The sequence below is a fragment of the Enhydra lutris genome, unplaced genomic scaffold (assembly GCF_002288905.1).
Source record: "Enhydra lutris kenyoni isolate GAN:26980312 unplaced genomic scaffold, ASM228890v2 scaffoldscaffold11, whole genome shotgun sequence".
NCBI lineage: Eukaryota > Metazoa > Chordata > Mammalia > Carnivora > Mustelidae > Enhydra > Enhydra lutris.
In genome coordinates, this window is record NW_019154095.1 from 38,981,533 (window position 1) to 39,006,300 (window position 24,768).

The following is a 24,768-nucleotide window of genomic DNA, read 5'->3' on the forward strand; positions in this document are numbered from 1 at the left end:
CTGTGAGTGCCTGAGCGCTTCTGGGAGTTCTCACTACCGCTTCCTCCTCCTCCACCTTGGGCCAATTCCTGCCAGTCCTGCTGTTCAGGCCACCTGTTAGCCCAGGTCCCTAGAGCCGGGGCCTGGGGTGAGCCCCCAGATGACTTCAGCTGGGAAAACACACTGTGGGCTTGTTGGTGGCCGGGGACTGCTCACTCTGATGTTTCTTTTTACCTTCTTGACAGTACCTGAACCAGTTCGAGAACTGCTGTGGCCTGCGGGAAGGACCCATCCTTACCTTGCTGAGTGACATTGGTAAATCCCAGCCCTGGAGGTCTGGCCGTGCCCTCTGGGGAGAGTGTGTGGTGTGCCTGTGAGTCCTGGCAGAGCACAGAGGGGAGCTATTTTGGTCCTCTGTTCCCTACAGAGGGTGGTGTGGAGGGGGTGCAGACGGAGTGGGGAGGTCAACAGGGGACTAGTCAGGCAGGTGCTGAACTCAAATAGATTTCCCTTCCTTCCGGACTAAGTCATGAAGTGAATTATGGTGTATATAGAATAACAGATTTCCTTCCCATTAAAAAGCTCCACTCCCTATTTTCCTGGAATGGCGAGCAATGGAATAGGTTGTCATCTGAATGAATTTCGTCCCTTGGCAACTTATTTTTCCACTTCCACATTGGCAGTTCTTTTTCCAATTATAGGCATAGGAAAAATTGCTCCCGTTTAATCCTTTGGTGCCGTTACTCTTCACAGACAAGGGTGTCTGTCACTGTCTCTGAGAACATTGGGGAAAAGAGTGACCTCAGGTCACAGAACTCAGATGCAGTCTTCTGGACCCTGGTGCCTGCTCTGGGAGGGAGCATGGAAGGCGATCTCCACTGGTCAGCACATGGCCCCAGCTGAGAGACATATGATCAGACATGAGAGAGGGCCTGACCAAGCCTTCTTTTTTTTTTGATCTCCAGGGTTGTTGGTACAAGTTGATAGTTTAAGATTTAAAGTTATCCAGAGCTTACCACTGATTGTTTGCCCTTAGACGTGGGAGCTGGTACAGTTTTCATCCCTCTCCATTGCAGTCTCTTTGAAGCTGCATGCTTTTTTTCTTTTCATTGGCTCAAACTTTTTTTTTTTTTTTTTTTTAGGAAAATGTCAAGTGTGCAGAAAAGTTGAAAGAGTAGTACAGTGAAACCCACAACGGGATTCACCAGTCATTACCGTTTTGCCACATTTGTAAACCTGTGTTTTCCAACTCTTGTCCTGGAAGGGTGGGTGGGCCTCCAGTCTCTCAAACACTTTGCCTCGTTAGTGTGGGTCCGCCTCTCTCTTACCCTGTGCCACCTTTCACAGAGGGTGGGCAAAAAGGAAATGAAGGTAGAGAGAGCAATGACATCAATTAGGATCCAAACAATCTGACATAGAAAATTCCATCTCCCTCTGTTTCCCATGTTTTTGTCCTCTGGATGGAGCACACTGTGCGGACAAGTTGACATTGCACTGGTTCTATCTGACTTGAATGGCGTCCAGCACTAGTCAGGCTGATTCCTGCATGAGTTGGCCTGGGTGGGTTTATGGAAGGGCCCTCTTTGTCTGCCTAGGGGTCTAGTCCATAGGTTAAGAATCCTACCTGTTCTTCTGACGCTTTGCCACATAGCTCGCTAAGCCATTTTGCTTAGACAATACTTGTCTTGTTACCCCAGTGGTCGGATTACTCATTTATTCTCTGTTGAGTTCCATTAATGGCAGATTAGTAGGTTGGGGAATATTCTTTTGCTCTTCATGGGAAACTTTATTTATTTATTTTTTTAATTTCTCTCTGATTAGAGCTTTGAGTCATTTTTTAGAATGTTCTCCCAGATATTTTTTTTTCACTGATGAGATTATTTTGCATTCAGCAAATAGTTAAGAAAGTCTCAACTTTATTGGCTGGAGTACACAGACCTTTCTACTTCCTCTTACAACTTTTACTTCCTCAAGTGATTCTCTAGTGATATTAATGGAGCTTCTACTGGTTGCGTCTTCTTTGGTCTGGGCACATTTTGTATCCAGTTACCATTGGCTGGTGCGCCAGCTTTCATATCATGCACTGAAGTTGTAGGTGTGTGTCTAAGTCGTACATAGGTCAGAATAATGAATGCTGGTAAACTCCCAAGTGCGTATGTAGTTCCGCTTTCCCGTAGGTGAATAAACATTCAAATTCTTGAGGTCACTGAGTCCCTATCTTTCCTCTTTGTGACCCTGAGTTGGACATAATGCAGCCTTGAAGTACAGATACACTAGAATTAAATTCTTGAAGGCAGAGACTCGAGTCCTTACTGGATCCCCATCATCTGCAATAGTGGCATCTTATGTGGCGGCTTCTCTGTAAATATCTGTCAAGTGAATGGTGCAAATCCCAAAGGAAATTAAAGTAAGTAGGGACCTATTTAAAAAAAAATGGCCACAGTATAATTAACAGTCCCAGGTGAAATACTCACTCCTCCACTTATTGGCATTGTGACTTTAGGCACATTACCTAGTTTTTAAGAACATCTTGGAACATTCTATATTAGCTGTAGAATGAGCTTGGCACTCACCTCATTAGAATTGTTATGAGGATCAAATGAGGTGAGCCCAAAAGTGGCCAGCATGGTGTTTTCTGCTCTGAGCATCATGTGCGGTCAGCAAGTTTGTTCCATTCTCATTTCCTTTCCCCTTGCTATTAATTTGGATTAATAGCATCCCTTTTAAAAAACCTCAGTCACCCTGATTTGGGATCTGGTAAGCCAGGCTACTGGTTGCCTTGTTGAAACTTCCCTTCCTGGAAATGGTTACCCGTCAGACCTGTTCCTGTGTCAGTCACTTTTGGGGGGGCAGTCATATCCCCTGGTATTGTGGTTGTGGTGGAGGTGGTTGATAAGCCTGTATTTTACTTTCATTCCCATTTCTGACTTGTGTACAAGATTTATCAAATTTCTTTGTTTTGCAAGGATCTCACCACTCAGAGTTCAAAAGCTTTTCTTGGAGCTCATCTAACATAACTCTTTTGTATTTGGAAACATTTCCTGAGCATATTTTGTTCCAATTTGTTCTAAGTGCTGGCCTCACGTTTCCGTTGTTGGAGCTGCTACTGCTGTTCTCTCCTGGGTCCACTTCAGATAAGCGGCCGAGCCGCACCCTTGACCCTGGGTCCAGAGTCCATCGCCTTCTCCTCTGCCCTAAACCTGTTTTAACGTAGCCTCTTCTGTGCCACTAACCTTACAGAGATGCCCACTGAGAGCAGCATCAAGATAATGGGCAGAAAAGATTTTTCCAATGAACTTTACATTGGCTAAGAAGAGACTACAGAGCACACAGGAGAAAACGAGCCATTGCTCGGTGAGCGTGTGCCTGGACAGACCCATTAGACAAATACCTTTTTTTTTTTTTTTTTAAGATTTTATTTATTTATTTGAGAGAGCAAGCAAGCACGAGCAGGGTGAGGGGAAGGGCAGAAGGAGAGGGAGAAGCAGACTTCCCAGTGAGCAGGGCACCCATTGCTTAACCAGCTGAATCACCCAGCTGCCCCTAGACAAATTCTCTTAACGCTGGTAAGAGATCCGAAGACAGGTCAGAAGCAGCCGGAAATGATCTGGATTTCCACATAACCCTAAAATAGCTCAACAAAGTTACATCTAAGTGGACTCTATTTAAATGGTCTTGCTCATTATCCTTTGGAAAATGTTGGAGTGTGTGTCCTTCTGCTGGCAGAGGTGCAAACTCCTGAGCACTTGAGGTTGAGGGACAGATGGATACACGCACTGTCTAAGGGGGACCTGCCTGGGCCGTTGGTCACATGGGCGGCCCAGTTGTGTGATCTAATGACCTTACCAGGTCTTAAGTCTGAGTTCATCTTCCTTGATCCTCCAGATGGCCAGTTCACTGTGGGGACTGACCATCTTGTCCTCTGAACCTTCAGGAATCCCGTTCCCCATCTCATCTGTGCTGTATTCTCGGGGTCACCATCCTGGTCCCTATTGGAGCTGCTCCTCGCAGCAGCAGTAAGTACATCAACATTAAAAAGCAGAGAGGGTTTCAAGGAGAACACAGGGCTCTAGAGAAGAGAACTTCACCCTATGAATCAGAGAAGTGACCTATTTCGTATTTCTCTGTAACTGTGGATTTTATGACACAAGAGGATTACCTGATTTCAGAAATTCCGATCATTGGTATATAAAGTATGTTGGAAAGCATAAATGAACTTTACAACAATAAAAAAGAAGACAACTGGCTTTCGGTCCTGGCTTCTCCATGTTCCCAGCTCTGTCACCATGGGCAAGGAACTTTTGGTCTCTCTCTTTTTTTTTTTTTTTTTTTAAGATTTTATTTATTTATTTGACAGACAGAGATCACAAGTAGGCAGAGAGGCAGGCAGAGAGAGAGGAGGAAGCAGGCTCCCCGTGGAGCAGAGGGCCCAATGTGGGACTCGATCCCAGGACCTTGGGATGACCTGAGCTAAAGCAGAGGCTTTAACCCACTGAGCCACCCAGGCACCCCACCTTTTGGTCTCTTTATCTCTTTGTTTCTTCTTTATCTCTTTGTTTCTTCTCTGTGGAAAACTCTGGTAACTTTCTGGGCCTACATGTCCTCAACTTTAAAATGAATAGTTTGAGCTAGGTGGTCTCTAAGTTCCCTTCTAACTAAATGTTCCATTTTTATTATTCAGGAGGCTGGTTTTCAGAATGGGCGCCCCAGAATGTCTTTGACGCCCTCTCCACTGTCCCAGCCTGACTGCGTGCCCGATGTCTCTCACCTCTCCCTTAATGCATCATCTTCAGCCAGTTTTGCCCAAATGCTTTCTGATCACTCCTGCTCCATCCCCTTTGTCCTTCTCTGCACCTGGACTGGCTGCCCACTGCTCTCCAGTATTCTTTTGCCAGGTTGTTCTCATGACATCTTTATCAACCGTATTCCCTCCAAAGTCTGTATTCAACACTGAGCTCTAGCCTCAACTCCATACCCATGTCTATATACTTCTCCCAAAGTCATTACCAAATGGAAGTCCTAGATGTCTTTCTTAAGCCAGATCCCTTACCAGCATCCCTTTCTTGTGTCACCAGCCCATCTTGCCATCGGCAACCCAGACACGAATCTCATCTCTTGTAACCTGCCCTCTTCCTGCTCTGTACCCTCCCGATCAAAGGCTCCAGATCCTTTCAGCCCTCCTTCGTGTCACATATCCCATTTTTCCTCTCTGTTCCCATTGCCCACACTACTTCAGTGTTAGAGCACATCACTGTCATGACCCCTCACCTGGCCTCCTTAGCCCCTTACTCACCCATCTTTCATGCTTTTGAAGAGGACACTTTTGTTGTCATCCTTCAAGGCCAGACCTCTTACCTCACACTGCTCTCAATCCCCTGTCGCCAATTTAGCATCTGTATGGCTCTCAAAAGCCCCTGATCCTCAGCCATCCTGCTACCCTGCACTCATGGCCGCTCCCTTTAGAATGCTGCTCCTGGACCTCCCCGATGACCCTCAGCCTTCCTGGCTTCCAGTACACAGCTCTAGACCTGCCCTGACCCATCACTCACGGTGCTTCTCCTTCTCATGGCTTGCCTCACCCCTGCTGCCTCCTGCACTGACTTGGTACTTGGTGTCTCTGCTCTTGCCATGGGATCTCAGCCCATGCTTGACAGTGGAGACTGACTTCTGGTGGGGGAGCTGCTGGCCAGACTCTGCAGTGAGTGAAGAAAATGACTTGGCTTCCGTGACCCATTTTCCACGATACCTAGGAAGTACAAGGTACCTTATCAGTACTTGCTGAAAGAACGAGAATGGTTGTGCACTTTTCTCCAGCACTCAGTGTGACTGCCTTGTTACCTTGCTGATTAGTCCTAGGGGCTCTTTTAGCCAAGAAACCCTCAGCTGGATGAAATCTTTCTCCACATGTTCACACTTGGCCTTCTAGTATGTTTTGTTTGGAAAGGCCAGTGACAGCAGAGTGACTGGTACATAGTAGTATTAAATGTAAAAAAACAAAATTCAGCTGAATCGATTTTAAAGATCTTATCGGCTTTATTCAGTGATTCATGAATTGGGCAGCATCTGACCTAGCAAACAGAAAGGAGCTCTGAAGAGCTGTACGAAATGAAGGACTTTGATAGGCAGAAGGGGGCAGGACAGGGAAGTCACTAGCAAAGAATGGATTGTTTCAGGTAAGGTCACCTTTCTTTGGAGGATGGCAGGGGTCCTGTCAGGCAGATTACCCCATTAGTGCTGACCCAGTAATTCCAGACTAAGATTACATTCTTGGGAGAGGCTGAATCTACGGTTAGGTTAGGTATTAAGTCTCAGTTTGGTGATGTGGGCCTAGCACAAGTGACTCCATTTTGGGCCTGTTGTCTCTTTTTTTTAACAATTCCTCCCTTTTGGTTAGACTTTCAGCTTAACCTAGAGATGTGATCAAATTCTAAGACATCAGCGCCTCTCCCAGCTATTGCTCTCAAGTTCTTACAGTTTTCTTGCCAAATCTCTGTGGTATTCACAGATCACGACTTCAGGTTCTCATTTTTTCAATCAGTAGCTCTCCTCATTCCTTTTTTGACATTCCAGTCTTAGGCAGATCTTTGGTGGTTGGTGGCTATGAACATGCGTTTAAAACTTTTTGAGGAAACTCTCACCAGGGAGATTACAATGATTATTATACACAGGGTGATTTCTAATGTCTAGAGTGGACTTCAAGCCATGGTCCCCAAGACCCGTACCAAATCAAAATCAGAGACCGTGTTGAGTCCTTTGTTAAGCCAGGTGGCTTAGTTCAGTGATTTTATGTAGCTGCCCCTGGGTCTGGATGCCATCTGGGTGGTGAGGAGGACCTGGAGTCCTTTCCAAGGAGATTCAAGGGCAGTCTTTGTCTTTTTGATACCAAATCAGAAGGCTGGAAGAAAAATTAGAAATGTTAGTTTGGAGGGCGCCTGGGTAGCTCAGTGGGTTAATAAGCCTCTGCCTTCAACTCAGGTCATGATCTCAGGGTCCTGGGATCAAGGCCCACATTGGGCTTTCCACTTGGTGGGGAGCCTGCTTCTCCCTCTCTCTCTCCACCTACTTGTGATCTCTCTCTGTCAAATAAATAAATAAAATCTTTAAAAAAAAGAGAGAGAAATGTTAGTTGGGAGAATCATCGCTAGATACTGGAAGAAATTCAGGATCCAGTTCAGTTTACGGGTATATAACAGAAGCTCAAAGAAAATTAATAGGATTAGAATCTAATATCTACAAAAGGACAAACCATTTTTCTTTACAGTTATCCCCATTTTTAAATTAAAAATAATTGCAGCAAAACTAATTTGTTTTCATTAAACTTGGCCTGATTACTTAGATAAATGCAACAAGAATAGTGATTGGTCATATAAGCTCTGTTTAAGACTGCTTTGTGGAACTTTTCATAAAGAATCAGATTGAACTCCTAATAGCCTCTGAGGCCAGGAAGCCACTCCAAGGACTTACCATCAGAATTTACCAGCAGTACCAATAATTTCGGTGAATTTCTCTCTTCGTAAGGTTCCCCCAAATATCCTGAGGTTTCTGGGCCTGCCAGGAAGTGACCTTTCTTACTCATCTGGTAAGGCTGCTAGGAACCTTTTATAAGCAAGATACCAAGTGATTTTTCCCAGCAGTTCCTTAAACTGTCTGTCATATCTGAGTCTATACATATCGCTCTTAAATGTGACATTTCAGTCAAGTCCTCGGTAATATAGCCCATGTTTTTAATTTTGTTCTGTTACAAGGAGAACAGAGTCTTACTAAACTTACACAAATACCTAACTATTATCATGAAAAGAATGCTTGAGAGCTTCTGGATTCTGGAGGGATCAGGTAGGGAGAAAAGGGAAATGTTTCATTCATACTTTTGTTGCAAAGGTATGCTTTATCAAACTGCCGTAAGTCAGAGGTAGCTAAAAAATTTGGAAAAACAAAACATTGAGGAACCAGCAGTGTCTCAAACAAAAAGCCGTAATCCTCCTCCAGTCATCCAGTCATTTAATTAACATCTGTTCTGCCTGAATCCGGTTCTTGTGTTAGTTCTGGAAATTCTTACTGAGGACAGTTGTATGATCTTAAAGTAATCAGAAACCTGTACTTGCCGAGGTTCTTTCCAAAGTACAAACCTGTTCTCTTTGAAGATGGAGCACCTGAGCAGAAACTCTTTCTTTTTTCTTTTTTTTTTTTTTTAAGATTTTATTTATTTATTTGATAGAGAAAGAGTGAGAGAGAGTGAGAGCATGAGGGGGAGAAGGTCAGAGGGAGAAGTAGACTACCCGCGGAGCTGGGAGCCCAGTGTAGGACTCGATTCCGGGACTCCGGGATCATGACCTGACCATAGGCAGGCACTTAACCAGCTGATCCACCCAGGCGCCCGAAACACATCAGAAGAGCATCAGAGTAGAACAGTAACTTTCTGCAAGTGACAAAGACTTAAAAATGTGCATTGCTGAAGATCTGATGAGAGTTCATTTGATAAGGAAGTTTAGTAATTTCTGTGATAAACAACATTTTAGGATAGTAACTGGAATTATTACTGATAATTTTCTAGAACATGTAGATTTCCAGGCATTTCATACAGTTTCTTGAACACTTGTATACCTACACAAGTACAGAATAAAGCAAGCTTAGGATTTTCCCGGTTTGACAATGCTTTCCATGTAATTTAACATAGCAAATAAGCCCAGTTAGTTTTCCAATACCCCTTTGTATGGAGAGAATAAATTTTTTGAGATATTCTAGGTGCCCTCTGCTAAATACCAGGTAGTTCAAGGTCAGAAAGACTTCGTTTAGACCAATAGTCCAAGAAAACTTTGTCCTTTTAACAGAGAGAAAACCAAATTCTAATTTTGTACCAGCTTATTTTTGATCTTAAAACTGCTTTTTTGTTCAAATAAATTCATTTTAATCTTAGCCAACTTGACCACACATAAAATTCCTTCCCCAAGATTTCCTTTTTTACAAACCTTCTACATCTTTTTTACATTCAGATTTTGTCCTGTGTTTTTCCTCTTTTCCATTCTGAAATAAGTAACCTTACTTTAGGCGAAAATGTCTTCTCCCTCAATAAAAATGTCTCTCTGTGCCTCATACCTTCTCTTACCAAAAACCATACCCTGCTTTCCTTGCGTATAGAGATGTTTCTCTTATTATTTCCAGTAGCTTTGATTACATATTATTTAGAATTTTTAACCCTTAGAAACTTTAGTTTCTAGTGAAAACTAACACGTAAGCAGTGGTGATCTGCCTGTTACACCAGTATTCATTACGTTGGCAAATCTATGAATCTATTTAATAATTTTTAGAAGCATACACTTTTGTTTCGATAACCCAAGGAAACTTCATGAGACATTAGACAAAGTCAGTCTTCATTCTGTCATTTTTCCTGTTGATGATATAATATAGCTATTATATGTTCGTATCATATTATCGTGTAGATAATATCAGGTTATTTTAATTGTAAACCTATGTAGACTAAATGTATGTCGGCATTATATTTAATTCTGACAACACTGAAGACATGTCTATTTTAATTGAGTCAACAAACTTAAATTAACTTTAATTCCAAATATTTTCCCAGAACATGTGAACCTGAAAGGCATTTGGGTTAATTTCTATTATATTTCTGAGAATTTTAGGAATACTTCATATAAATGCCTGTTTGTTTTTAAGCCGATTAAATAGAGCCCTTTGCACATGAATTTTGGCAATACTGTTCAGAGGAAGAATGTACCATATATCTGTGACACACATATGTATAGGCCCCTGTAAACATACAGGCATATGCCAACAGAGCCCTTATAGCTTTCATTTTAAAATTCTAGCAATAAGATGGGTATGAGAATGTGAAACTCACTAGTTTATAAAAGAGCATTTGGATCCAAATCAGGTCTCTGGAAGATAAAATAAGGTTATCTGCTTAGAGGTCTAAAGCTTTTTCTACCAATATTTGTGGGGAATACACTGAAGATTTATAGTTGTCCTTAAAAGTAAACATGTGGAAGCCGCCAACCAGATTTGGAACAAGGGGGCCTCTACAGCAATTTGTATTTGTAAATAGCCTCCCCCACTTCTTTCTTCAGTCCCAGGAATCGGGGAAGGTCTAGATGAGCCTTCCTGGAGACAACCAGGTAGAGCACTTCTCTCTCAAAGGCTCAGGGAAAGAATGCAAGTTCCTCTGAGAAGTACTTTTGGGGGTGCCTGGGTGGCTCAGTCAATTAAGTGTCTGCCTTTGGCTTGGGTTGTGATTCTGGGGTCCTGGGATCGAGCCCCGTATCAGGCTCCAGGAAGCCTGCTTCTCCCTCTCCCTCTGCCACTTCCTCTGCTTGTGCTCTCTCGCTCTCTTTATGTCAAATAAATAAAATCTTTAAAAAATTAAAAATTAAAAAAAAATTTTTTTTAAAAGAAGTACTTTTGTTCCCTAAAGTCCGAATTTTCCCACTCCTTAAAAAACTTCTGAGAAAACTAGGGGAGGTTTTGGTATTGGTAAAAAGGACAGGTGGGCTTTGAATTGTTTGCAGAGCTGCATCTCTGGTTTTGTAAAGATTTGTAAGGAAAGGACAGTTTCTGTTAATTTCTCAAGGAATTGGGCTGTAACTTAAATGATAGCATAGGCTGATCTCCCCATTTAAACCACGTTATCTCTAATTTGCTTTTTTTTTATATCAAGAAAAAGATTTCTAATCAAAGTCAGAGGATTGCTGTGTTCTGGATTTGGAGCCATTTGTCTTTGGAATGTTTTAGCAAATCCTTCTACAAAGACTTCAGAAATTTTTTACTTTCACTCTGATACATAGTTTTATTTTCATTTAGGGGAGAAGGCCTTAAAAATAATTCCTATCAGCCTCTGAGTATCAGCTTCCAATTTGGCCATCTTCTGACCACAGTGAGTTTACAACCTTTGATCTCAGGGTTGTAAGTTCAAGCCCCATGTTGGGTGTAGAGAGATTACTTTAAAAAAAAAATTCTTCCAAATATCTTGTCAAGTTGGAGCTGGAACAAACAGTAAATATTCCTGGCAGTGTTGAACAATCCTTTGGAATCAAGAGCCCTCCCCAGGGAGGATGTGAAAGATACTTTCTTTTTCTTTTTCTACTGGATGCTAGAGACAGATATCAGGAAGAGCTGACTCTAATAGGAATTCTTAGGAATTCTTCTGCCAGTCTTTGAGGATCCCATCTGTAGACTCTGAGTGGGGTTTAAAGAAGAGAGTGTAGCTCCAGTGTCTACCAGAACTTGGCAAGGATTTTCATTAGTTTTGATGTGAGTTTCCCCTTAGCTGTTTAAGGGAATAACGTAGCACTTTACCAGAAAATCCCACAGAGTCGCGTCACTGGGGGCCTTCCTTCGGAGGCAGAGATGTGAAGGACATGCCCCAAACCTTTGAGAAAACCTCTTTTCCAGTGTCCCAGTTGATTGCCAATAAAGCATTGATTTCCAGGCCAGCTTTTTGATCACGTGCCCCTGGAAGGGTCCAGTGCGGAAGACCTAGGTGTTTTATGTATTTTTTTTTCAAAGATTTTATTTATTTATTTGACAGAGATCACAAGTAGGCAGAGAGGCAGGCAGAGAGAGAGGAGGAAGCAGGCTCCCCCCTAAGCAGAGAGCCCGATGCAGGGCTCGATCCCAGGACCCCAGGATCATGACCTGAGCCGAAGGCGGAGGCTTTAACCCACTGAGCCACCCAGGCGCCCCCATTTTATGTATTTTTTTGAACGAGAGAGAGGAGCATGGCAGGGGAGGGACAGAGGCAGTAGGCCCCACATTCAGCATGGAGCTCACTGCAGAGCTCAACCCCACAACCCCGAGATCACAACTCAAACCAAACTCAGGAGTCAGGCACTCAACCAGCTGAGCCACCCAGGTGCCCCTAGGTGTTGTTTTAGATACCTTTTGTGTCTGATTTTTCATTAGCCTTTTTTCAGTGAAATTTTCAATGAAGCTATTTTGGAATCTTGAAACCTTTTGGAAGCTTCTGTACATCTGTTAAAATAGGTATCCTGTTCTATTTGTTTGATTTGGGAACCCTTGCTTTTAAGTGTACTTCTTAAATAAAGGATCTTGTTTAATTGGAATGTTTCCAATTAAACATTGGCCATTGTAATTCTAGGTTGTTTTTTAGTAAGATTTTACTGTTTTTGTAGATATTTATAGCTTCCCAAATCATAGTTCTTAACCATTAAATAAGCAGGTTGCTGGAAGGTAGTGCCCTCAACTCTTCAGAATTTAAGGGTTTTTGTTTGTTTGTTTGTTTGTTTAAGCTAAGGTTTTGATCCCCTTGGAGCCAACCTAATACCTAAGGGGAATTTGCCGCTGGTTTGGTAGTTATAAGGTGCGGTACGGATACCTCATCACGTGGACATTTTCTTGATGTTGCAGGTGCCCTAGTGTCAATGCGACCCAACCTGTAACCAATTTATTCTTAAGTTAGGTGACTAGCCTAAGACATAGGAGTCTCAGAGTTAGGTAGCATGCATTCTAACAGCTTTCACATGCTTGCTTGTGCTCACTAGTTTCATGGATTTGGGCCTCTGAGATTAACAGTAGCCTTCATCTGCACAAATCACTTTGGACCCAATCTGAGTAACCACCAGCAATTCCTCACATGGAACTGGGTACCGGGTAAGGACAAAAGGAGCAGACTCCAAAGAATGGGGACAGATGGGGAACTGTGAACTGAACCGCCAGCAGTTCCCATCGTGGAATCTAGGGACTGAGCCAAGGGCTGGGGTTGCCAATCAAATGGGGGATCTGTGGAAAGCCAGTGAGGTGGAGAGCCATCTTACCGCCCATTAGTACAAAGAGTCAAACTCACAACCAAGAGGGACTTACCAATGGCCCTTGGACCGCAAGAAGGAGAACTTGAAGGGTTCGAGGGTATCATGTTTGTGTTTCTTATTGTTACCGAAGTTATCAGAAGTTTCCTTCAAATCCCACAGTTGTCACCAATTATGTTGAAGAACAGAAGACAGCTGAGTAAATTCTAAAGATCTTGTTGGGTTTGTTCAGCTACTCATGAATTGGGCAGCTTCCCATCTAGCCAACAGAAAGGAGCTCCAAAGAGCTGTACAAAATGAAACATTTATAGACAGAAGGGGGAATGACACGGAAGGCACTCGCAAAGAGCGGATTGTTTCAGGCAAGGTCACTCTCCTTTAGGGGATAGCAGGGGTCTGTCAGGCAGATTACCTCACTAGTGCTGACCAGATAGTTCTAGACTAACTAGTTAAGATTATATTTCTAAGATAGGCTGAAAATGCAGCTAGGTTAGGTCTTTTTTTTTTTTTTTTGATTTAAGATCTTACTTTTCTTTTTTTAATTTTAGAGAGAGAAAACAGGCAGGGGGAGGGGCAGAAAGAGAAGCAGACTCCCTGCTGAGCCAGGAGCCCTATGCAGGGCTCGATCCGAGGACCCCAGGATCATGACCTGAGCTGAAGGCAGGCGCTTAGTTAACTGAGCCACTCAAGTGCCCAGTTAGGTTAGGCATTAAGTCCCTGTTGGTGATGTGGCCTTAGTACCAGGGGCACCATTTTGGACCTCTTTCTTTCTTTCTTTTTTTTTAATTTCAAAGATTTTATTTATTTATTTGACAGAGATCACAAGTAGGCAGAGAGGCAGGGAGAGAGGGGAAAGCAGGCTCTCTGCTGAGCAGAGAACCCGATGCGGGGTTCGATCCCAGGACCCCGAGATCATGACCCGAGCCAAAGGCAGAGGATTAACCCACTGAGCCACCCAGGAGCCCCCTGTTTCCTTTTTAACACAGTCAATTTTTATTGAGTGAACAAACATCCTGTTGTACTTCTTAGTCATTGGTGACTTAGATCTTTCCTTTTTCCTCTAATCTAATCTCTCTCTCTGTTTTTGGGTCCATTTATCCTTCCATTTCTTTTCTATGGAATGTATCCCAAACAAGAATATTCCTTTTTATTTTTTTGATTTTATTTTTTTTATTTATTTGAGAGATTTTATTTATTTGAGAGAGAAAGCACAAGCAGTGGGAGAGGGAGAGAGAGAAGCAGACTCTCCACCAAGCAGGGAGCCTAACATGAGGCTCCATCCCAGGACCCTTAGGATTATGACCCAAGCCGAAGGCAGATGCTTAATGGACTGAACCCCAGGCACCCCAAACAATTAATGTTCCTAAAGGAGTTTAGTAATCCCTTTAAATTTGGGGTGTGGAAAGTAGTGATTCATCAGTACAGCTCTTAAAAAACTGCTTTTCGGCATGGAAATCTAGCTGGTCCTGGCTGGTCCCTGATTTGTGGTTTGTAATCTGAAAAAAAAACGTGGGAGCTGTGATTTGAATTCTGGTTCATCAGTAAGAACTCCAGAGTGTCGCATTCTTCAGTTAGATATTTGTGTCTTCTTGTGAGCTAAGGGAAAGCTGGGGTAACTACCCAGATGCCATTCCTGACAAGGATAACAAAGAAGGCTGTTGTTCTCCTGTGGCAAATCCTTAACCTGGATCCTCTCTGCAGCCTATCCTAGGAAGTGTCACTTGTAGCTTAGAAATTCACAGAGTCAGTGCTTCTTATAACTCTTTTCTAGAATTAGAATGTGAGAAAGTAACTTTTAGGCTTTATGTTCTATGACGTGGTTTTCAATTTTTATACACCTGTGTTATCACTATCACTAAGCCTTTAGATTTAAAAAAAAAAAAAAAAATTTTTGTTTATCCAACAGAGAGCGAGAGAGCACAGCAGGGGGAGCAGCACAGGGAGAGGGAGAAGCAGGCTCCCGCCTGAGCAGAGAGCCTGACGTGGGACTCAATCCCATGACCTGAGCCGAAGGCAGAAGCCCAACTGACTGAGCCACCCAGGTGCCCCAAGGGTTTAGAGTTTTAACAGATTTTCAGGTGCGAAAGTATTTTTCTTCATCTCAGATTCTTATTTTCCATCCAATTATATTAGGTTCTCCCAATTCAAGACAACTTGGACTCATTTTGTGACCCTGCACCTCAGGTTCTGTTTTGTAAAACGTAACACAGTCAGGCTGTGCCTTTTACAGACGGCTTCAGTAAAGGGAGCTGTTCTGGTTGTTGCCAATCGAAATTTCGACTATCTTAATCACTCCAGCAAACTACATGTAATAATACCTGAAGCATTCTCTATTTCCAGACACAATATCAAGTTGACAAAAGTATTTGAGAACAAATGTCCTGAGACGAGGGTTAAAGTTTGCTGGGCACAGTGGCTTAAACGCAAATCGACAGCTATTAACGTGGCTCACTTAGCAGCTTGCGTCCGTCCTCACTGAGGGTCAGATGACAATTCCCAATCAGGCCTGTGTACGGAGTGGTGCTTGCAGGACGATCTGAATGCTCTCCTTCATCACTGGGGGCTCCTTGGGACGTTTCTCCAGCTTGTGGCCTGCGGTATAGACAGTGAGACATGCACATCTGACTTCAGAGGAGTTTCGTTAGCTAGGGTGTGTGTACTTGCTCAAAACACAGTGAGTCTTCTTAACTTCTGTACATTCTGCTTTGGAGCAGACCAGCCCACACATCTAGAGATCATGCCCTGACACGCTGGTCAGATTCCAAAATGGGCCTGTTGTGAGTCCGTCAGCATGCACACTTGTGGAGTTGCACGCAGGGCTGGCGGCCAGCCACGAGATCTGCTTCAGCTGCCCCGTCCCTGCCACAAAGGTTGTGTTTGCACAGTTATTCTGTTTGCACAGTTATTCAAATGTTTGGCTATCTTTTGTCTTGATCCTGTAATAAGAATTAGGGAAACGCAGGGGCACCTGGGTGGCTCAGTCAGTTAAGCGTCCAACTCTTGATTTGGGCTCACGTCATGATCTTAGGATTGTGAGATCGAGCCCCAAGTTAGGCTCCAGGCTCAGTATAGTCTGCTTAATATTCTGTCTCTCTCTCTTCCTCTGCCCCTTCTCCCTCCAGCCTCCCCCCGACCCCTGCATTCTCTTTTTCTCTAAGGAAAAAAATTAGTAAAACAAATGAAAGTGCTGGTCAAAAGCATCAGTCTTTTTTTTTTTTTTTTTTTTAAGATTTTATCTATTTGAGAGAGAGAACAAGGGGGGCGAGGGGAGACAGAGGGAGAAGCAGATTCCCCACTGAGCAGGGAGCCCGATGCGGGGCTCAATCCCAGGACCCTGAGATCATGACCTGAGCCGAAGGTGGATACATAACTGACTGAGCCACCCAGGCGCCCCCCAGAAGCATCCGTCTTTAAAAGTTAATACAATTGGGAACAAGATAGAGTGGAATATTGTGCAACGTGTCTTTCACTTCATTCGGACATTCATTGGACCTAAGCTGGTCCTCTGTATTCAGTTATGAAAAAAAAGAAAAATAGGGAACAAGTATGAAATACTGGAACTGTGTGGTCAAAGCCTGGGTTAAAAGGGCAGCTGTAATTAGACATTTCATAATTAACTTAATATTTTGCAATGGAACTCCCCTAGTAAGATGAAAGTCACTTGTTTATCTGGGTTGGACTTTGAGATGTGTTTTCAGGAAATCTGCAACATGAGTCTTTATGCAGCGTGTTTGACAATTTGGTTTCTGTGGAAGGTCTTCTCCCGCTCTGCAGAGAAGACAGGAAATGCCCACATCCCTGGTTTGCCTACATTCTGTCTGGTGTGATGAGTGAGAGAGAGAGAGGTGGCGGGGATTGGCAGCACAGGAAGCCTCACCGTTGAACATCTTAGTGTTGTCTTCGCTTATTACCTTTTTTAATTTAATTTTTTTTTTAAGAGAGAAAATGTAAGCAGGGAGGAGCAAGGGGAGGAGGAGAGAGAGAATCCCAAGCAGACTCCAGCCCCAGCATGGAGCCCAACACAGGGCTCAATCTCACGACCCTGAGATCATTACCTGCGCTGAAATCAAGATTTGGATGCATAACTGACTGAGCTATCCAGGCATCCCATTGTTTACTACCTTTTTTAAAACAAACCAAAAACCGCCATCTTTGTCATCCTTCTGACTCGAATTATCTATATCTGAGTTATATTCTCTATAAACTTAAAAGATTTTGAGACCAGTGCATGCTATAACGTGGCTCTGTCATCGTTTGTCCAGCCGTTCCTAATTGATGACTTCCAGTTTATTTCTAAGTATTTTACTCCAAGCTATGCAATAAGCATCCTTATGTGTATGTTATGGAGCTTTATAAGCTAGATGACTAGACTTTATAAGCTAGGTTACTAGAGGTAGAAATAATGGGTCAAATAATATGTACATTTTTAAGACTTAATAGATATTACCATATTTCCCAAAAAGGCCAGCAATTTTTCTTCCTTCCAGCCATGTACGAAAATGCCCTTTATTTTTCATCTAAAATTCTTGCTGGCTGAAGAGGTGGAAAAGGGCATTTTGTTTTGCTTTATTTTTTAAACATTTTAAAAGATTTTTGAAAAGATTTTATTTATTCATTTGAGACAGAGAGATACAGAGAGGGAGCGTGTGAGCGGAGGCAGACACAGAGGGAGAAGCAGACTCCCCACTAAGCTGGGATCCTGACTCTGGGATTGATCCTAGGATCCTGGGATCGTGACCTTAGCCAAAGGCAGACACTTAACTGACCGAGCCACCCAGGCGCCCCTCATCTATTGAGTTTCTAAGTACAGAGTCATACCATCTCCAATAATGATAATTTTATCACCTTCACATATTTCCTCATTTTTGTCTTTTGTAGTGCAATGAGCTAGGACTTTGTTGAAGTTATTAAACTTCTTTCATGGGTACAGATCACATCGGGCTTGGAGCCTGGCTGCAGCAGGAGCCAGTGCTGTGTGCCATGACCTTCCCATACAACATGCTCACATCTCCACACAGCCAGGGTCGCGCAGGCTCCTTCCTTCCTTCCCAGCTGGATTCTGAGTTCTTGGGTATCACGCCTCTTATTTTATGTACCTCCCAGAGCCTAGCAGAGAACTGAGCACATAGTAAAGCCATGTTGAACTGTGAGGTGCGTGGAGTGTGCACATAGTCTCTTCTTCCACTTCTTCCTTAAAGCCGGCTCGGACATCAGTGGACTTCAGATCCGATGAGCAGAGTGGTCTCTGCCCAGAGGGCCCTTCGCCTTTACCCTCCCTGTGGAATTTAGACTTTTGAGCCTCCACACCAGAGATGTTCCCCTTCTCAGACTTCATCAGCATCACCTGGAGATCTTGTTAAAACACCTCTAACGTTTCTGATTTAGTAGGTCTGGGGTGGGATCCCAGAATTTTGCATTTCTCACAAGCTCAGACGCTGCAGGTTTGGGCAAGGCAGTTGGGGACCACTGCTCTAGATGCATTGGGTCACCCTGGGAGCTTCTGCCCCAGGCCTGTCCCTCCCTCCGAATCTGCACTGAAAGAGTGGCTGTCAGGGCACAATCTTTCACAGGATAGGCGATTTTGAAGTGAAGCACATTTTTTAGGCTTAATGAAAATTGACTCCCCTTTCCACCCTCTCAGCCTCTGCACTTAGATACCTTCATGAAAACAGAATCATCCATCGGGATCTAAAGCCAGAAAACATCGTCCTGCAGCAAGGAGAGCAAAGAGTGAGTGACCTTCCGGGAAAGTCCTGGGGATTGCCTCGGGGGAGCTGCTCTCCTAGAGAAAGAACACCCTTTGTGTCTTTGTTTATATTTGCATTTCCTTGACTTTGTATTCGCTTTGATACTGTGGGAACACTCTTGATTTGGAACAGAATTCAGCAAAAAGCTCTTGCTGGCTAGTGGAGGTCACATTGTTAGTTTCCCCAGTTGCAGGAATCTGATAAGGAAAATAATGTTTCTCTTCCCGCCTCTGCCCCTTAAGACCAGCACCTCTGAGAAATCGACTTTTCATTTTCTGTGTGTTCGAGAGCGCAACTTTTGACGCTAACCTGGAAACCAGCTCTAAGCTGTTTCTGCTTGTGATGCAGGGGAGGCATTTGGAGCTGGTACCTGCCCATAGGGCTTGGCCCAGCCTGCAGTCTCCCCAGAGCTCTTGGGGACCCTCCGCAGGGGCCTTCCTGCTTGGGTGTGGCAGTTACCTCCCTATGGGGCTTGGCGCATGCCCTCTTGCAGCCTTGTTCCTTTAGCTGGGGGTGACAAACAAGGGCTCAGCCAAGTGGGATGTAGTAACCCAATCTGTGAGCCACTTAGTCTCTTATGGGGGAGCTTCCGTCGGCATTTCTGGGCCTGACCCATGACTGACCTAGTGCTCACCCTAGTTCCGGTTCACACTCATTCTTGCCAGTGGTTCTAAGATTTGAGAACTATGGGCATTCACTGAGCAGGTTTTTCACATCATCAAGGCCAGGTTTAACAATCTTGAGGGCTGATGCAGAGTCCGTTCATTTTGGCCTTCCTCTGGTGGGTAGTTCCAGAGCAAAGGAGAACATGTGCCTTTTGGGAGCAGTTTTACTGTGTACATTTCCTCTTGCCCTCTATCTGCCGTGTTGAAGGTGGTCTCCTGTGTATTGCGTGGTTCTTAGGAACTCAGGCTCTAACACAACCTGGGAATTCAGAGTATCCTCTGCTCTGGTCAGCGATCAGTTCTTACAGGAGGACAGGGTACCCTCATAATCCTCCCGATTTTTCCTTTTTTTTTTTTTTTTTTTTTTTTTTTTCAGTTAATACACAAAATTATTGACCTAGGATATGCCAAGGAACTGGATCAGGGCAGTCTTTGTACTTCCTTTGTGGGCACCCTGCAGTACTTGGTAAGAAATGGGGTTTACATGTTTGCTCCTCAGCTGTTCCCTGATGGCTGTCCGCATGTGGCTCCTCTCTGCCCTTGCCTTGTAGCATCTAAATCTTACTGGCTCTCTTGAGGCATCCCAGATGTCTAGGAATTGTTGTATGACAGAGACGTACTCTGTTCAAGTCGGCACTTTTTGCCAGTGGAGGCCCAGTGGAAGGATGGGGTCATCTTCTCTGATGTCAGAAGGGCGTTGCTAGCATGTGCTCTCACACACATCCTGTAACATCGTAGGCTTCAGTATTTTATCTGAAAATAAAGAGTTTAGACTAGATTCATGCTGGTCTGTAGAAGCCGCAGTTTCTATGACATGTCTCGGGCCAGCAAGAAGGAGCTGAGCTCTGACCGCCCCCCCCACCCCTTCTTTACATTACTTGGTCTGAATACTAGGCTTCTATGTGAGTCACTCATTCATTCAGGAAGCCCTGGCTGAGTATGGTCTATTCTGTCTGCCAGGCACTGTGCTGGGAGCTGGCGATGCAATGGGAAAGAAGACCAGCATTTCCCTGGTCTTTAGAAGCTCAGAGTTCAGCGAGAAAGCGGCATTAACCCCACCCTTACACAGAGAACTAAGAAGTTAAAATTGTGACAAGTGCTACAGAGGGAAAGCGCAAGGTGTTATAAGAATACGTGTTAGGAGGTCCTCACCTAGTCTGGGACCTGAAGGATGCGTAGATGCAAGGGGCCAGAGGTAGGGGAAGGGAGAGGAAATTGAAGCAAAGGATGTAATCCGTGGAGGGCCAGAAAGACACTGAAGGGTTTTAATTTGGAGAGGGATCTGGGTTACCCTTTGAAGGGACCACCCTTGATGCAGCATGGAGGCTGAATTGCACTGAACAAGAGTAAATCGTGGGGGAGGTAAGGAGGCTGTTGTGACAAGCAGCTCAGAGCCGCTAGTAGCAGTGAGGGTGTAGAAAATAAGTCAAGAAATGCCTAGCAAGAGACTCAGTTAGACTTGGCCATAGATTGCCTGTGGATGGTAACAACCAGTAAAATTTTGATTGAAAAAAGGGTCGGCAGTTTAATAAGCAAAAAAAGGTTGAAAGCCACTGGGCTAAATGAGTTTAAATATTTTATCGAGTTCTTTTCTTTTTTTTTAAAGATTTTGTTTGTCAGACAGAGAGCACAAGCAGGGGGAGTGGCAGGCAGAGGGAGAGGGAGAAGCAGGCTCCCCACTGAGCAGGAGGCCTGATGTGGGACTAATCTCAGGACCCTGGGATCATAACCTGAGCTGAAGGCAGCTGCTCAGCCGACTGAGCCACCCAGGCACCCCTATTTTATCTAGTTCTTAAATAAAGAAGAGAAAGATTCTTTGAAGTCTGAGTTCATTTCTGCTTCCTGCTTAGCCCACCAACTAGGGGACTGGGCTCCCTTGCTTTATGACCTGCTCAATGGAATAGAGGTTTCACAGTGGTGACCCATGGGGCGCTATGATTCAAGTCCTATGTCTGTATCACATAATTATGTAGGTCCTTCTGAGCATCCTCTGAAATCCTCATGGGCTCAGCAACAGTTAAGTGGGGGAGCCCATGCTCTGATCAGGACGCTCAGTCACATCCTTCACCTTCAGGAACTAAAACTTATGTCCATAACCAAATATAGAGACTAATCTGCCCATCCCCTAACTTTTCCTCATGCTTTGCACTCTCTGGCCCTTCCATAAGTGACACTGTCTAGCTAGACTGTGTATAGCCCAGTCTCCCTGCCTTTGCTTGTGATGCTCCTTCCTAAAATGTCTCCTCCCAAACCCTCATGTGAGGAGCCTTCTTCTGAGGCAGGTTCCATTCCCACCGTGCTTCAAAGCTTTGCTTGGTCCTTCCAGCTCTTTCTGCTTGGGCAGCGGTTTTGCATCCGGCTTTTTTCCTGCCCAATTGTAAATATCCCATCCCATTGCATGACCACACGTCCTGAGGCACATTGGTTTAGGAGACGCAGTCAGCATTTAACATGTGTGTTATGCATTCGGTGTGCCTAGCCTGGTATCCTTTTCTTCTCTGGTATGTAACCTACCTTCCCACCTGGACATGGCACCCAAGGAAAGGGTGTATGCTGTGCTCTGGCCTACCTAAAAATAACCCTGGGGGCCCTTGTATCAGCATCAGGAGTGAATGAGGTACATTGTAGGTACAATGAGGTAACTTGTAGATACCACCAGCTATACGTGTGGTCACCTCCTCCCCCCTCAAGTGGACACGCCATGTCCTCTGGATGGAGTCGGGGGAAGACGGGGACATGACGAGAAGGACAGGTCGCCCCCTCCTGCAGAGGCCCCCTAGTAGCAGGAGCCCCTCAGTGCTTCCCCAGCACTTGTTCTCCCACAGGCCCCAGAGCTCCTGGAGCAGCAGAAGTACACGGTGACCGTGGACTACTGGAGCTTCGGTACCTTGGCCTTCGAGTGCATCACCGGCTTCCGCCCTTTTCTCCCTAACTGGCAGCCCGTGCAGTGGTGAGTGAGGGACTGGGGCCTGCGGGTGGGGCCAGGAGTGCCCCCTGAAGAGGGGAGTGTGTCCCTCCGTCTTTGTCATGCCCTTCACCTATTCCCATCTCACTGGGTGCTCCCAGCCCGAGACATCTGTCATCTCTCCCCCATAGAGGATGTCCCATTAGGACTCAGCATGCGGGTGGTCCAGGCTCTGAAGTCCTAGAAAAATAGAGCAGTTTTTAACGTCTTTAAATGTAACACCAGATGAATGTTTGCTGTGTGTGTGCAATAGCAGCATGGCCGTGTTCACAGCCTGTTGCACACATTGGTGCACTTCCACTGAGGATGCTGTGTGTTAGTAAACAAATACAGGACGTGCACACATGACAGATGAGAAGTATTTACGCAGAAATGTATTATGGGCACATTTTACTGTACCATGAAAGAGATTTTTGTTTCAAAAGCACAAAAAAGTGGCTTAAAATAGGAACCAATATGTACATAAATAAGTTACCCAAAAAATGATGTTTTAATAAAAAAACTAAAGGAGACAATTAAGTTTTTAAAAAATTCTATCTTTACCTTTTTTTATTACAAAAACGAGGGTTTGTGGTATATGTGACGGCTCATCATTACCAAAATGCACAGTTCAAAAACTGACATTCCCGTGAATCAAGTTTCACTCAGAGTGTTCCTTTAAAGGCCACACGCTAATTTAAATAATGTTACTGTTTTTCCAAATTTTGTCTTGATTTCCAGTTTTCATCCTTCTGAAGCAGTTAATAAGTTCACATGGTTCGAGCTTCCAAAAGTAATAAAAGAATATGCACTGAAAAGTCCTTTCTGACCGGCCTCCCAGCCACCTGGCTTCCTTACCCCCTCCCCAGGCACCTGATAGCACTGGTTTTTGGTGTACTTTGGGGGGTGGGTACAAGCAAATTGTCCTCTTTTTGTCTGTTGGTTCATTTTTGGGTTTCACACCTTTTTTCCATCAGTGATAGTGTAATGTGAACTGTCTTGAATGTGCTCCCAAAGCATTTCTGCACCATGAGAATTTCCTTCACACAATCTGGAAACAACCACTATGAATGTTTGTGTGAGTCTCTAGGCCCTTCAGTGTATGTGCTATACCTTAAAACAAACAAACAACAACAAAAAAAACCCACAAATAAATTACTACAAACATCCTCATATAACCTGCCTTTCAGTCTGGCTATTGAAAATGCTTTATGTTTTTCCGTTATTTGTAGTGTCTGTTTGGTATTCAGCTGAGTGGCTCTACTGGAATTTTTTTTAACTTATCCCCCTGTGACTGGAAGCATGGGTGTTTTATAATTTTTACTTCTTAAAAGAACACCAAGAATAGTGTCCTTGTGTGGAAATCCTTATATATCCATAATTATTTCCCTAGGATAATTCCTAGAAATGGAATCAACTGTCAAAGACTATGCACATTTTAAAGGTTTTTGATGTGTATCAGAATGCTCAACAGAAAGGCTATATAAATAATGTTTCCACCAGGAACATACCAAGCTGCCTCTTTCACCACACCACTCCAGCACTGGCTGTCACCATTTTTCTATATACCTTTCTGGAAGTAATGAAAACATTAATTTTTTCAAAGGATAGGTATTTGCATCATGAATTATTTATTTATAAGATGTAGCCTTGGAGATCCATTCCAGAAAAGTGGTTTTTGTGATGGCAGTCCATTTTAGTCAACATATATAAGCCAAACACTGGCAATGGGAGGATGATTGCAGCCAGGATCCCTGCTCTGAAGGAGTCTGGCGAAATGGCAAAGTATGCCCTCCTGTGGTGATTGGTTTTAAAACAAACAATACTCGACCTGCATAAGCTCTGGAATATTGAGGAGTTAGCTCATTCATTTATAGTCACACCTGATACTGTAACCATCATGAAAATAACATTAAATATCTGTACATCAGGAGTGTTTTTAACTAACCAAAGAACTACTGCATTTCTGCAGCTCAAATGTTGAGTTTTTCCATTATTTTTAACAAGGTGAGTTAAAATCCATTTGAACTGGAAGGACAAGTGCTATTTGAAAACATTATCCCTAATGTCTCAGCATCTTTATGGTAAGTGCGTTGTCTGCAGAACCAGCTTCTTAGAACTCCACTCGCCAGTGCTGATGACCAGGCGACACTTTCAGGTAGCCCTCTTGGACCCCCAGTCAGGAGCTGCTCAGTGGACTAGTCTGTGAGAACTGTGTGTCCCATCTGCCTTGTGATGCCTCAGACGACTTTTTAAAAACTTCACTCTCTCATCATAGGTGGCCGGTGGATAGTAATTTCGGGACAGATGCAATCTGAGCTTCGTAATTCTCTTGTAATGCTACTTTGACCTACATTTCAGGAACTAAGCAATAAGCATCTTATTTACTATTTTATGTTTATAATTTCCCACTGACAGACTAAGTTTGCTGTTAGAGGATCGTCTCTCTCACTTGTCCGTCATGACACTCTTGGTGCCTCTGCCTTACAATCATAGTTCCAGCCGGAGCTGTGAACAGCAGCTGCCACCTCACGCCGGCGCCTTTCCTGCGTGCTCCTCCCGGGCCAGCTCACCCCTTGCCGATGAGAAGCGCTCAGGACTAAAACATTTGTGATTTGAATTTCCCAGGTGTTTTTGGAAAGGAAAGACTGGGACAT

The 24,768-nt window shown here is 44.0% G+C and overlaps 1 protein-coding gene across 2 annotated transcripts in view; it reads left to right on the forward strand.

Annotated features, from left to right (window-relative positions):
• LOC111144397 (inhibitor of nuclear factor kappa B kinase subunit beta) overlaps positions 1 to 24,768 on the forward strand; it is a 60,253-nt gene that overhangs the window by 17,837 nt on the left and 17,648 nt on the right. Inside the window, exons 5-8 of one of the 2 annotated variants that reach the window (XM_022498666.1) lie at positions 225 to 294; positions 18,397 to 18,485; positions 19,544 to 19,633; positions 21,993 to 22,117. In XM_022498666.1, the coding sequence (XP_022354374.1) occupies positions 225 to 294; positions 18,397 to 18,485; positions 19,544 to 19,633; positions 21,993 to 22,117 (374 nt within the window). The remainder of the gene's footprint in view (positions 1 to 224; positions 295 to 18,396; positions 18,486 to 19,543; positions 19,634 to 21,992; positions 22,118 to 24,768) is intronic. The other variant, XM_022498667.1, reaches the window with a different exon arrangement.